The 14,177-nt window shown below is 43.9% G+C and overlaps 1 protein-coding gene across 19 annotated transcripts in view; it reads right to left on the bottom strand.

The window, feature by feature from the left end:
• RBFOX1 (RNA binding fox-1 homolog 1) overlaps nucleotides 1–14,177 on the bottom strand; it is a 1,671,014-nt gene that overhangs the window by 131,043 nt on the left and 1,525,794 nt on the right. For all 19 annotated transcript variants that reach the window (XM_043914258.1, XM_043914265.1, XM_043914257.1 and 16 more), the window contains 2 exons: nucleotides 12,852–12,995; nucleotides 4,620–4,673 (listed from right to left, as the gene is read on the bottom strand). In XM_043914258.1, the coding sequence (XP_043770193.1) occupies nucleotides 4,620–4,673; nucleotides 12,852–12,995 (198 nt within the window). The remainder of the gene's footprint in view (nucleotides 1–4,619; nucleotides 4,674–12,851; nucleotides 12,996–14,177) is intronic.

The following is a 14,177-nucleotide window of genomic DNA, read 5'->3' as shown; positions in this document are numbered from 1 at the left end:
GGAACTGAGTAAGCTGTAATGATCCCATATAAAGGTCAAGGATGCAGGCGAGGCTACACTGGGCAGGGAGGAGTCAGATGGAGGAGAGATGCTACTTCCCAAGGTTTACCTTGGGCAGGTGGTGCTGGGGAGGTGGCTTAGAGAAGGCACAGCCCTGCAGAAGACATCTGCGATGTTTGTGCCCTGTGATGGGAAGGCGTGAGCCCTAGGCAGATAACGGCAACCCTAAGGTGGACCAGCCAAGACTTACTTATTTTTCCATCTTTTTGTGAAACGCACATTCTGGCCTTCCTATATCCCAGTTATTTTTCTCTTTTAGTCTTGTGGGCTATGTTTTTGTAGTAACACAAATAGAACATTTAGAGCACAAATCAAGGCTTTGAAGCACCCAGGATGGATGCTGTACTGACTTTTCATCTTACATGAAAAAAAACTCGATTCCTCCAGTTTCTGGTGCAGAGAGCTCCTATCACCTAGAAGAGGAGGAGCTGTTGATTAAAGATCTGAAGACTCATTTTCCTGTGGCACTAAGGGCTTCACAGCACACTTGTTCCCAATCACCTTTCTCCACATAGCTCCTTCTCCCGAGAAGACCATCTTTCTTCCTTCCCTCCCCTGGGGCAAGTCTTACTTATCTTTCTCTCCCAGCTGAAATGCCCCTTCTTCCCAGAAGCCCTCCCAGCTTTCAACAAGATGGATCTGCCTGCTTGGAGTCTCAGCAGCCTCTCATTCACCGGGGATCATAGCAAACTGTATCACACTTGTTTGCCTTAAGGATCTGTCTCTCAGATACTCAGGAAAGTCTGAGGACAGGAAGCGCTTCTGTCTCTCTCACATCCAATTCCCTAGTCTGGTACTGGAGTGAAACCAATACTAGGTTTCTTGTCTTAGTTGCCAAGTCGTGTCTGATGCTTTTGCAACCCCATGGACCGCAGCCCGCCAGGCTCCTCTGTCCTTGGGGTTTCCCAGGCAAGGATACTGGGAATGGGTTGCCATTCCCTTCTCCAGGCGATCTTTCTGACCCAGGGATCAAACCCTCGACTCCTACATTGGCAGGAGGGCTCTTTACCACTGAACCACCAGGGAAGCCCAAGCCCACTACTATAGATATCACTGAATCAAAGAGCAGACTGCACATTTCCTAGGTCTATGAAAACACATCCATCTCTGTCTATCCCCCCAGATAAAATGTTTCAGAGGTAGACACAATGTTTTAAAATCTCCTAAAAGGAAACTTGAATGATAGGATCTCTCACCCCCGATGTGCCAGCTCATTGCATTTTCAAACTCTAGCAGATCCTTTTAAAATGTGATTTCCTTGTACTATCCATATGCACATGAGGTTGTACATTATATATTCTCAGGATAATATAGATATTGCCTGTGTATGGACAGGTGTACATGCACGCACGCACACAGACACACAGACATGCACACCAACCACTCCCAGGACACACAGCCATCCTCAATCTCCATTGAGCGACCGTCCTGGGGAAGGTCCCCAAAGACGATGGCCAGAAGGTGAGCTCCTAGCTCGTAAGGGCTCTCCCATTTCCTGGCTGCTTCTCCACCATCAAATGATGAAAATGAGGTCATTCCAATGGTGTAGAAATGGAAATGTCCCTTACATAAGACTTTTCCCATTAAGGATAACATCAAGTTCTGGACAAGGGAATGGCAACGCACTCCAGTATTCTTGCTTGGAGAATTCCACGGACAGAGGAATCTGACAGGCTACAGTCCAGGGGGTCACAAAGCATCGGAGATGACTGAGCGACTTAACACTTTCACTTTCAGTTATGAAAGATATTCCTGTACCGGTTGCTACGTCCATTCAGCAGTTCCCAAATGGACTGTCTCCAGGATACTCCAGTAGTACCAGGCAGCTCTGACAGCTGCAAGACTGGATCTTTCAGCAAACCCACGGAGAGAGGCTATTTTTAATGTTTCTTCATTAAAAAAAAAAAAAAGACGCAGCTTCACAGCTTCACAAAATCAGTCTCTGGATGCGGCAAACTTAAACGGTTTTATTCCTAAGGCCCCAGAGACAGGCTCATCACAGGAATGACGGAAGAAATCTTAAAAATAGCATCACCATTGTACTTTCAGAATAACAAGCGATATTCTTCTAATGTCCTTAAACAACTCTGGAAAAAAAATTAAACCATTTCCTCCAACTGGCAAAGGTCACAAAACAAAATATACATGAAGTATGAATTTAGAAAAGAAAACTTTAAAGGCAGTAGTGCTTTGGACTCAGGATTAAAAGGAAGTTGGCCAAATTTCCATGTCATCTTGTACAATTTCACCCAGAATACATCTGTCATAAGTGAAAGGGATCAGGCACATTTTTCTCTTAATGCACTTGGCTTTGTATATGTAGAAAAAGTCCCTGTAATGGTTTTTCATACCAGAGCAGAAAAAGAGTTAACTTATTTTCCCCCAGCCTGGAGGTCAAACTACTGACATATTATAAGGATTACTTTAAATATCTGAAATTAGAACAGAAAGACAAGGCCCCTAAAGTAGCAGAACTACAGAGTGTAATGAATTGATTTTTTTTTTCTTTTTTTCTACTCATCCAGCATATCACAACACCATCCATTTTGGCTGTGACAAAGAAAATAACGGCATTTTCTTTCCTCAATTCAATCAGCATTCTCCTGTTCAGTTAATACAATTCAGTTAACATTGTCAGTTAACATAAAACCTACGCAGGCTGCCCAAGGAATCATAAATGATTGTTTTGTGGGGAGGTGGTGGTTCCTATACCCAGGAGACTGGCTTTTGCACCCTCTTCCCTTAGATAAAACCCATTCTTCTTCTTTATTATACCACATGACATATGAAACTTTAGCTTCCTGACCAGGAATGAAACCCGCAGCCCCTGCAATGGAAATGCAGAGTCGTAACCACTGGACCACCTGGGAAGTTCCAAAACCTGTTCCTCTAAGTAACACTTCTGGATACTGGCTTGTCCCAAACAGTCTCTGTAAGGAAAGCTCTGGGGCTGAACCTGTGATCTCTCTGTGTTTGGGAATGAATTTCTCTCCATTTTGACTTTCACAGTCTGGGGAAGTGAGAAGGAAGCTGAACGTTCCTGGGGGACTGGAAGCCAGGCAGAGTTATGGGATGTGTTCACTTCCTAGGTCCTATGTCAACATCCAAGTCTCTGGCAGCACCCTGGTGGCTCAGCTGGTGAAGAATCCGCCTGCAATGTGGGAGACCTGGGTTCGATCCCTGGGTTGGGAAGATCCCCTGGGGAAGGGAAAGGCTACCCACTCCAGTATTCTGGCCTGGAGAATTCCATGGACTGTAGAGTCCATGGGGTCACAAAGAGTCAGACATGACTGAGTGACTTTCACTTTCACTTCTTTTCACCTTTCTTAGAGCATCTGCTGCTCTGCCCAGAGCACCGCTTTGGTCCAGGGAGAGTAATGGCTCCTGCGTTTTCCGAGAGTGCAAGCAGAAAGAGGACTCTTGAGCCACTATGAAATCCCAGTGGGCAAAGGGGTAGCCTGCATTCAAATGAAGCCTGGGCGTGTGTTGAGAATAAGGAGACACAGGATTTGGAACTTTAACCATAGCCCTGGGAGGCCTGTTACAACACAGAGTGCTGGGCCCCAATATCAGAGGATCTGATCCAATAGGTCTGGGTTGGACCCTGAGACTCTGCATTTCTGCTAAATTTCCAGATGTTGCTGCTGGTGTGGGCACTGGTCCTAGATGACCACTGACAGAAGATGCTTTAGAGAGTTTGGCGGCTTTTTTTTTTTTCCCTATCAATATGTTTGCATTTTGAAGATGCTGGAGTTCAACCATATAGCCTCTGATTTTAAAAAAATGAATTTTTTAAAAATGTGGACCATTTTTAAAGTCTTTATTGAATTTGCTACAATATTGTTTCTGTTTTATGCTTTGTTTTTTCTTGGCCATGAGGCATGGTGGGATCTTAGTTCCCTGATCAGGGATCGAACCCCATACCCCCTGCTTTGGAAGGTGAAGTCTTAACCACTGGACCACCAGGGAAATCCCTAACCTCTGATTTTTACTAACACTGTTACTTGTAAGAAAAATCTACTTAAAAATTGGTTTCCTAGAAAAAACTAACTCAGAGCAATGGCAAATTGCAAAATGTGGTTGGGTACGCAGACTAATGGATTAAATTTTATTCAAAAGGTTGGTGTATATGAGATTTTCTCCCCTACAACCCAGGAAAATAACTGCACTTTATTAATACAGAATAATCACATATTTACCTGCTCATGAGACTATGAACTCACTTTTTAATATAAAGAACATAATTATCACTGAAAAACAAAAATGTAGCAACAGCATTATTTCTTTAAGCATGGGTAGTTTTCCTCTGGAAACTTGATATATAGACATCTATAAAACAGCAATTTTCAAATACCCCCTTATACATTTTAAATTGAATCCAGTGTATTCCCCATCATTTTGGAAACGGGGGTGGGGTGAGGGGGATGGTCCCTAAAGGAATTCCCACGGAAGTGCATTTTCACAACGTGCGGATTAAAACAGTGCAGTTGTTTCCCCGTATTTATAACAAGCATTTCAAAACAAAGCTAAACAATTCTAAAGTGAATTAAGTTGCTTACCTTTGAGCCTCGCTCATTAAAAATAATTTCAACATCTAAGATTTTACCAAATTGCTGCAAAAAAATAGAAATAGTTTATAAGCAAGAAGAGAAACAGAGTCAATCAGATTATGCATATGGGTAACTGTTCCCCAAGTCAGAATTTTTCTCTGTTTTAATATCAAGGATATTCATTTGACGTTTTCCTATCATTAAATGATGCACTTGAACCAAGAGAAAATACAACTGCATGTATTATTTCCATATTATGGCATAACCCATCATATGAGATATCGTAATTAGGGACCCAGTACCAAGTATGTAAGCAGGAGGTTAATCCTAGCTTTCTTTCTTGATGTATGATTGATTGCTTTCCAAGGCACTGAGCAGCAGACATTAGAAACAGCTAGTATGTACAACAGTCCTTCTAGGCTTTGTCACTAGCCACTGGATGAAACATCCTTAGTGAAGTGGGATTTTGATAACTTAAAATATCCAACTAGAATGAGATGTTTAGGATTTTGGACCTTGGTTTCATAAAAGCCAGGAGTAGCCAGGCCATATAAGAGGAGCAAAGATAGAAGGAAGATCCATTACACAGACACCCCTTACAAGCAAGAAGCCACTGTAGCTGTCTATCCTCAGGCTGAAATGTCTTTCTTGCAAGATGATTCTCCATATTGTTAAACAAACACATAGATTTTAGATGATTAGCATGAATAGGCTCTCTGAACAATGCAAGAAACTCAACATGTTCAAACCTAGAAACAACATTTCAGATGACAAAGTGACCCCAACAAACTACAGCTGTTCCATTAAGTTTCAGATTTTTCAGGATAAGTATACCCCACACAATGGAGCTTTCATTGATGGCTCAACCAGTAAAGAATACTCCTGCAAGGCAGGAGACAGACCCAAGTTCAATTCCTGGGTCGGGAAGATGCCTTGGAGAAGGAAATGGCGACCCAGTCCAGTATTCTTGCCTGGGAAGTCCCGTAGACAGAGGACTGTGGCAGGCTACAGTCTATGGGGTCGTAAGAGTTGGATACAATTTAGAGACTAAACCACCACTACCACACAATGTTTGGGTCATACTTAAATTTACTAAAACACTTGCTATCTGAAATCACATGCAACTGCTGTGTCTTGCATTTTGTAACTTAATGCAACTAGTGACTATTTCCTGTAGTCCTCCTCACAAACACACATCAAGAAATCTGTGATTCACACTTTAAAAAAAAAATGAGAACAAGGACCCTGAACCAGAAGCATCTGATAATCCTAAATCCTGCCCCCTGAGGCTGGAATTCTTTTCATTTTCTTAGATCACATGATGTTGAGTGGGCATTTTCTGAGCGTAGTGTGTTCTATGTAAAGGTTGGTAGGAGAGGGTGGCATAAAAGTAAGTGACGAGGCCCAGGGGAAAATCAGAGAGAAATTTTACCCTGATGCAGAATAAGAGCAAATGCCTGTTTTAGGGATTAAAATACATGTAAAGAACTACATAAAGTATTATTTCCAGGCTCTTTTCCCCTGATTTGGAACTTTCCTTAAAAAAGCAGAGACATCACTTTGCCGACAAAGGTCCATACAGTCAAAGCTATATAGCTAGATGGCATCACCAGCTCAATGGACGTGACTTGGAGCACGCTCTGGGAAACAGTGAAGGACAGGGGTGCCCGGCGTGCTGCGGTCCATGGGGTCGCAGAGAGCTGGACACAACTGAGCGACTGAACAACAACAGCAGCGTCTTTGCCTTTTGCTTTTGCAGCCTGGGTGTTTTTATTACATCTTTTATTACCCTAGGAAATTCTGTATTCTGTCTCTCTCCCCTGGGTGGAAAGCCTTACACAGCTTCTGTGTCGCAGAGGACAGGGTGATGGGTAGGAGGGGCAGGAGAGAAAGGGAACAAGCAATTAGAACTCAGAGAACCGGGGGCAGCTCGCCTGACTGATGTGCCCCACTCAGAGGATGCTGAGAGCCCCAGACTGTAAATGCCAAGAAGATCTTACTGAGATTCAAAAAAAAAAAAAAAAAGAAGAATATACAGATACTATCCTCTGGAACATACAAATAAATCTACGTTCCCTCAGAAAGAGAAAAATGCAGACTCCAATTGAATATAAATAGCTTAAAACCTTGAAATGAAAGTAGTTCTGACTATGAGAAAAAGAAATCCAAAGCTTAAGTCATCCTGGGCCATAGAAAGGTGCCCATCCCTCAGGATATGTACTCAGCCTGGGGATTACAGACTGGAATTTTTCTTACTGAGCTTCTTATTGTGCTTCTCGACTTCAGGGAGAAGGAGAGACAGAAACCAAGAAGAGAAGGCTCAACCAGGAGAGAAGACAGACGGTCTACATGGCTGGCATGCCCTATGGACACACCAGGAAACATGCAACCCACTCACCCTGCAATTAGTGGACACTTAGGAATTCTTTTAGTGAAGACAAGATGGTTCTACTGCTTTTTCCATGCCCTAGATTTGGGCAGAGAAAATTGTTAAAAAGAGAAGATGATTTTCAGATTTGAGAAATGCAAGATTTGCGTTGAAAGGTGAAGTGAATTCCATGGTTTAAAAAAAAAAAATCCTCTAGCTTTGTGACTCTCTCAGAAGCCATCATTCTGATATAATCCCCTTAGGATATTCAGTCCACACAGATGCTACCATGTATATTTCGGGCCTAAGAGACAGGAAGCACACATATTTATGAATAGAGAAACTTGGAAAGGACTTCCTTTAAAACCAACAAGCAAATGTCATCCATGGAACCTTCTTGAAGCAGTCAACACAAACGCACTTCCTTTAAAGTAAGATCTGGTTGAAGAGATCACTTGGTCTCAGGTGGTGATGGGCGAACTGTGACTTTCTCTGGAATGAGGAGTGATGCATCAAATAGCTAACATCTTCCATTTGTTGGAGGTTATAGTTCTGCTGAAGAGCTCAAAGATATTGCTATGTGTATCCCTTATGAGGAAACCAAGGCCTGCCCCAAGGTTGCATTTGTGTTTCCTGACTGCTCCTCCCTTTTCTCGGCCTCCCCTCCCTTCCCTGATGAGCAGCTCTTTGAACCTGCCCATCGGAGACGGGGACACAGAAAGACTTTTGTGCCTAGAAACCTCATGGGGTCCTGCTTCATTTACACCATGCTCCTTACACATGGGAAATAGCCACCTCATAACTATATTAAGTCAATGCCAGTAAATGGGGATTGGGAATACATGGATGAGTGGAACAAATATGAGAAAGAAAGAAAAAATATCTGATTGAGATTAAGGTGTCCTCAATTGCTCAGTTGTGTCTGATTCTTGGCGACCCCATGGGCAGTAGCCCACCAGGCTCCTCTGTCCATGGCCTTCTCCAGGCAAGATTCCTGGACTGAGCTGTCAGGCCCTCCTCCAAGAGATCTTTCTGATTCAGGGATCAAACCCGAGTCTCCTGTGTCTCCGGCACCGGCCGGTGGATCCCTTAACACTGAGCCACCTGGGAAGCTGCTGGTTGAGACAGCACCAATCAGAGAGTAATCTTCACATGTGTCATTCCCTAAACGGAACAATGGCACCAGATGCCCCTAAATGGTCTCCAATGTTTGTTTCTTTGGCAGTTGCCACGGGGTGGAAGTTTCTCAAAGCCAGTGAAACAAGCCGTAAGAAGAATGCTGATGTAAGCCCCCTCTCTAAGGCAGTTGTGTACTATATTTATAGTATCAACAGTTTAATTGGGAAGTTTGGTACTAATGATGTAAACACAGCTGGTACATTTTCAATTTAAATAGACACGACTCATTCGCAGACATAACTAGGATCGATTTGCCCAACACCGGCACTCAGCTGTCTTCAACAGCGTCTCAGTTTCCACCCGAGGGGTCTCGACAGATGCGTCAAGGCTAAAATCTGGGAACTTACAGGCACACACTTGGGCCAAGAGGTACTGCCCATGTTTAGACCGTCTCAGATCCAATAATATTTCCCTGAAAACCTCGGAAAGGTGTTCAATGGATACAGTATAAAACATGAAAGTAAGCTTAGTTCAAAGAATGTGCATGGCAGCTAAGGAAAGGCAACATCCTAGTTTTCTTAGGGCTGGCTTCAAGTTTCGGATGTGGGAGCAGGAGGAGGCACCATGCCAGGTCTGAAAATATCTCTGTTTTGTTATTTAAAAAGTAATCATGAAAGCCTCCTCTCCTTCTTCTTCTACTGTTAATGAAAGTTTCTTCTGCATGTTCTGAAAGCCACGTAATCTGTCTGTAGTGACAACAGAGACTTCAGTGGGTCATACTCAGGCCCAGAAGGCCTGTATTTTGATAACGAAAACACAGCTATCACATGGACAAGGATGAGATAAAATCTGAACCCAGGACTCCCTGAGTAGCTGTTACTGAAGACAACCCTAGGATAGAATGGCTTGTCTCAGTGGTCTAAATCTAGAACTACCTCTGCATGTGAGCATGTGTACTCAATCACTTCAGTCATGTCTGACTCTCTGTGACTCCATGGACTGTAGCCTTCCAGGCTCCTCTTGTCCATGAGATTCTCCAGGCAAGAATACTGGAATGGGTTGCCACACCCTCCTCCAGGAGGTCTTCCCAACCCAGGGATTGAACTCGAGTCTCCTATGTCTCCTGCGTTGCCAGTGGATTCTTGACCAACTAGCTACCTAGGAGTCTGTAACTAACTCTCTCACTCCACAAATGCTCACTTTTAAATATTAGGTTCAACTGAGCTTTTTATTCAAGACCAAGACATTGTGATTAATTTAATGGCAATCCATACAATGCTTTCATGGGCCCATGGAGAATTCAAATGGAAAGGAAACGCATGCTCTTTTGCGACCTCTGACATGTTCAAGAAGAAGGTAGCAGGGTCAGAACCCACATCCTTTCCAGTGAAACCTCCAGCACCAAGGCCCCTGATAATATAAGAGATCCATTCATTCACACGCCAATTGATGTTTTAAAAAAGACCCTGGATTCTGGACTTCCCTGGTGGTCCAGTGGTTAAGAATCCGCCTGCCAATGCAGGGGACACGGGTTTGATCCCTGGTCAGGGAAGATCTCACATGCCACGGGGCAACTAAGCCCACTGAAGTCCACATGCCCTACAGCCTGTGTTCTGCAACAGGAGAGGCCACCACAAGGAGATGCCTTTGTACCATGATGAAGAGTAGCCCCTGGTCGCCACGACTGGAGAAAGCCCACGTGCAGCCACGAAGACCTAGAGTAGCCAAAAATAAATAATGAAAAATGCTCTGGTCTCTGCTTTGGACATAGTGGCCACAAAATTTTTTGACCAAGGGATGTTCCATCTGAAAGGGAAACCCTAGGAAATCTGAGATGATCTGAATGGTTTCATGCCAAATACTGGAACACATTCATCTGAAAGAGGAGGAAGTAAAGGATATAAAGTGAATTGTGGAAGGAGGGAAACGAGGATTGTGACAAAGAGGCACCAAAGCCACAGATTAAAATGAAACGTTGAGGCGCCTGCGGTAACCGATAGGCATGTAGGGGTTGCAAACGTCACGGCTGAATGATGCATGGATACAGAACCTGTTCAGAGCTCTGACAGGTGTCAGGGACTTTGGGAAAGAAAGTCTCTTAACTCTTGTGCTGTGGTTTTGGTTTGCAGTCCCCACAGCCATACTGAACAAAAGAGACCAAGAAGAACAATGCAAAAAATCTTTGTGAGAGTTTTTCTCTGCTGTCTCTCCCCTTGTAGCCTCTGCTACAAGGAACCAGGGCAAAATATAGCAAGAAAAGGAGACATGACATCTCATATCCCAGTGATGTGGAAAACAGCTGATTGGGATTAAAATGCAATTTCTTAGAGTAACTGTGACCTGAAAGAGGAAACCACACTTAATTCTCTCAGCTGGAGAGAGTGGGGAGCCAGTCAGAATGTGTACAGATGCCTTTTCATGTGATTCATGTCGGTAAATGTAGCACATAACGAGAGGGGAGTGGCCAACACCGACGTCTGCCCAGGAAGAATAGATTTTGCAGAATTAAAATTCCATGTCTTCAGAATGGTGGTTGTAAACCAAGAAGGCCTCAGAGTTATTGCAGAGTCCAGGAATCTGTAGGTAGGTGCTGGATGATTTTTACAGAAGTGTGTGCATGCAAGCATGCTGTCGTGTCTGACTCTTTGTGATCCTGTGGACTGTAGCCTACCAGGCTTCTCTGTCCATGGAATTTTCCCAGCAAGAATACTGGAGTGGATGGTCACAAAGCCCACCAAAAAATCTTGCATACTGTTAAAAATGGACATAGAGGCAGCTTGTGATGAACTGAATTAATTTCAGGATGACTGACTGTGTGCTGCATTTTCTGAACAGATAGATGGATCCTAAGTGTATCTATCATCTTGTCAAATCGACATCTTGTCAGTTGCTTGAGATATTCTGACTTTTACAAACAGTAGCTCTGAAACTAGTAGATTCTGATCGAGCTTTGACAACTGGTAGCACGGCCATTCTTTTGGCAAGAATTTGCTGTGTACCACCTCTCCTGTACCACCCAGTAAGAACAGAGAGGTTCAGATATTCATGCAAGTAGGATCCGTTTTTGGCATCTAGCTCTGAATATTTTGAATACCTTGGCAGTGGAGCCCTCTGGTCACTTTCAAGATAAGCAAGAAGACCAGAGACCACACAGCCCTCCTCGGGGGTGGGATTGGAGTCTACTGCAATGAGTGACACCCGGAAAGAGCATAGGATGGTCATTAAGAGGACCAAATTCCAAGTCAACATCCCAGTGACACTTGATGAGCTAAGACAGATTGAAGAGCGAGACGACTTTCGAACCCGACCTGACAAAAGGGATCTAATTCCTCAGGCTGCCCATCATTCAAACCTGGTCTCCTCACTTCACACACACTTAACCTCGACTTTAACTCTGAATGCTCTGCACTTTTCAAAGTCATCTTTGACCTGAAATTGCCCGAGGGTATCTCTGCTCTGCAAGAGTTAGAGGCTCAACTCAAGGTTATTACCAAATGAGAGAGATAAAAGAGCACAAGCTGACCTTTTCCACTGAAATGTCAGGCTTCAGGCCTGGGTATCTTAGCTATGAGGACACTTCTTTGGCTTTTGTGTCCGATGCATACTTGATAAACATCATGCATGCTAAAGAAAACATGCGCGTTCACCCCATCATTGCGGAATGGTGACACAGAGCTGGTGATTTCATATGGAGAATGAGGTCTACCTGGCCCAGACCTAGACTTGGCAAGTTGAGCCTCTTCTTATTCCTTTTGTCATATCTGCATCCATCCAAAAGCTCTTCGAAGGGGACTCTCTGGGCAGCCAACCCTCACTCTAAGTCAAACGTTAAGGATGTAGTTTTGTTCATTGAATCCACAGACATTTCCCACCAAGGCTGGGCTGACACAGACAAAGGGACTATGACTGTAGTTGCAAAAAAAATGAATGATATCCAAGCTCTGTCATAGCTTTGTCCTTTGGTGGAACTGAGCCCAAAGAGATGGCAGGCTCATCCCTTCCCAAGGTGGATGGTGCAAAGGTCATTCTGAAAGAGAATCAGGGTCACAATGTCCCCTGAGCAAGCTATTCCATCATTTCTTTTCTCCAGGTTGCTGGTGGCTTCTGCCTTGCTTGCTGTTCGGTCATGGTGCTTGGGCAAGACTGTCATTTGTGGCATATAATCTCAGAAGTTAAATCTCTGAACCCTCACCACGGATTCCAGAAGAACGTATATGGCAGGATGCAAGTCAGACTCTGAAATCTGCAGTGGTTTTGTTTTAACGAGGCTTTATGCAGAACTAATTATTCTCTACAATCACCTCTGAGATCTAGATGCTCAGTACCTGAGAAAGAGCAAGTTCTGCAGAAATATGTCATGAGTCACTCTTCCCAATAATTTGGCAACTGCCATAGAGAGAAAAACCAAGATGACCTGTAACAATTTTAGCTGTCACATGGGTCCCCAGGCTCTTGACAGGGGATCAGCAATGAGCTTGTTTCAAGCACCTGGGAGCCTATTTCCCATCTGACATTCAAGTTACAAACTTGAAGAAGTACCATTGGTCCAAGTGCAAACATGGTGAACATAGCAGAGAAATTTATACTAAAATCATGGAGATCCTGGCCAAAGAATACCCACAGACTGGGATCTAAAATGCCTCCCCCCAACCGCTGCTCACTTTGTAGTATGAATACCAAGAAATTACATGAGGAGGGGAGGACTCTGGGGACCCCGGAGTGGGCACTCAGAGGAGAAGAAAGGCAGGACTTACGCCAAACATTTGTCGGAGGTCCGGATCCCGGAACCGGAAGGGGATGTTGGAGACATGCAGCCTCTTGGGCTGGGACTTGTTTTCCGTGTTTTCCGAAGGCTGTGTCTGGGGCTGGCCATCCGTGGGCGCCGCGTCATCTGTCTGCTAAAAGAACAGGAGCAAAGCAAAGAGGCTTTGAGTGACCTGAACGTGCCTTCCAGTGTTCTTTTCATAAAAAAAAATAAATATATATATAGGCGTATAGTAGCTTTAGTGTTGTGTTCGTTTCCGCTGTACAACTGTACAAAGTGAATCAGCTACACACATACATATATCCCCACTTTTTAGGATGTGTTTCCCATTTAGGTCCCCACAGAGCATTGAGTAGAGTTCCCTGAGCTATACCGTAGGTTCTCATTACTTATCTAGGTTATGCAGAGCATCAATAGTGTATTATGATGCAGAGCAATCAGTAGGGCATATATGTCAATTCCAATCTCCCAATTCACCCCACCCCGCACCACCCCCCTTGGTATCCGCACAGTTTGTTCCCTACCTCTGTGTCCCTATTCCTGCTTTGCAAATAGGTTCATCTATACCATATATCCAGTGCGGTTTTGCTTCCTCGAAATGGTAGGAAAATGCCAGAACAAAGGAATCATGCAGGAAGAAACTGCTGAATCATTCATTCATCCAGCAAAGATTTATTGAAAGACCACTGAGTCCCCATCACACATCCAGGATTCAGCCATGAGTGAAGGAACGGGAGCCTTACTGTCATGGGTCTAATTCTTACAGGGGAAGAATTAGACAGACAATAACCTCAAGAAATACAGAGCTGGAGGAAGGAGATAAGAAGTAGGGGGGTAAAGTAAGGGCAAGGACTCGCTGGAATTGGGGGGCAGGGAGTTTCAGTAGGTAATTAGAGAAAGCTTCATCTAGAAAGGAGAGTCCTCCCTTCATCCAGGTTGTTGAAAATCTTAAAATATGGCTACCTAATTGCCAAGGTTGCACAGATAAAAACATGAGTAAATCTCATAAAATATCTGAAAAGGCTGTTTGGTACTCTGAAGTCCAAGCAACCATCTGATGGACTTACATTTTTTCAAGGTTTTAATTTTTCCTTTCTTGATTTTGCAGACCTGTGCTGTTCATGACAGTTGACCCCATGTGGCTCTTTAAACGGAAATGAATTAAAATTAAAATGGGAAATTCAGTCCCTCCCTCACAGTAGCCATATTTTTGAGTGCTCAGAGGCCACACTTGGCTGTGGCTTCCGTGTTGGACAATGAAGACACAGAGCACCTATATTAGAAAGTTGTATTGACCAAAGTTGGTGTCAAGAAT

Source organism: Cervus elaphus, chromosome 10 (genome assembly GCF_910594005.1).
Source record: "Cervus elaphus chromosome 10, mCerEla1.1, whole genome shotgun sequence".
NCBI classification, from domain to species: Eukaryota; Metazoa; Chordata; class Mammalia; order Artiodactyla; family Cervidae; genus Cervus; species Cervus elaphus.
The sequence above is the reverse complement of the archived record's forward strand: the minus strand, read 5'-3'. Positions and strand labels throughout refer to the sequence as shown.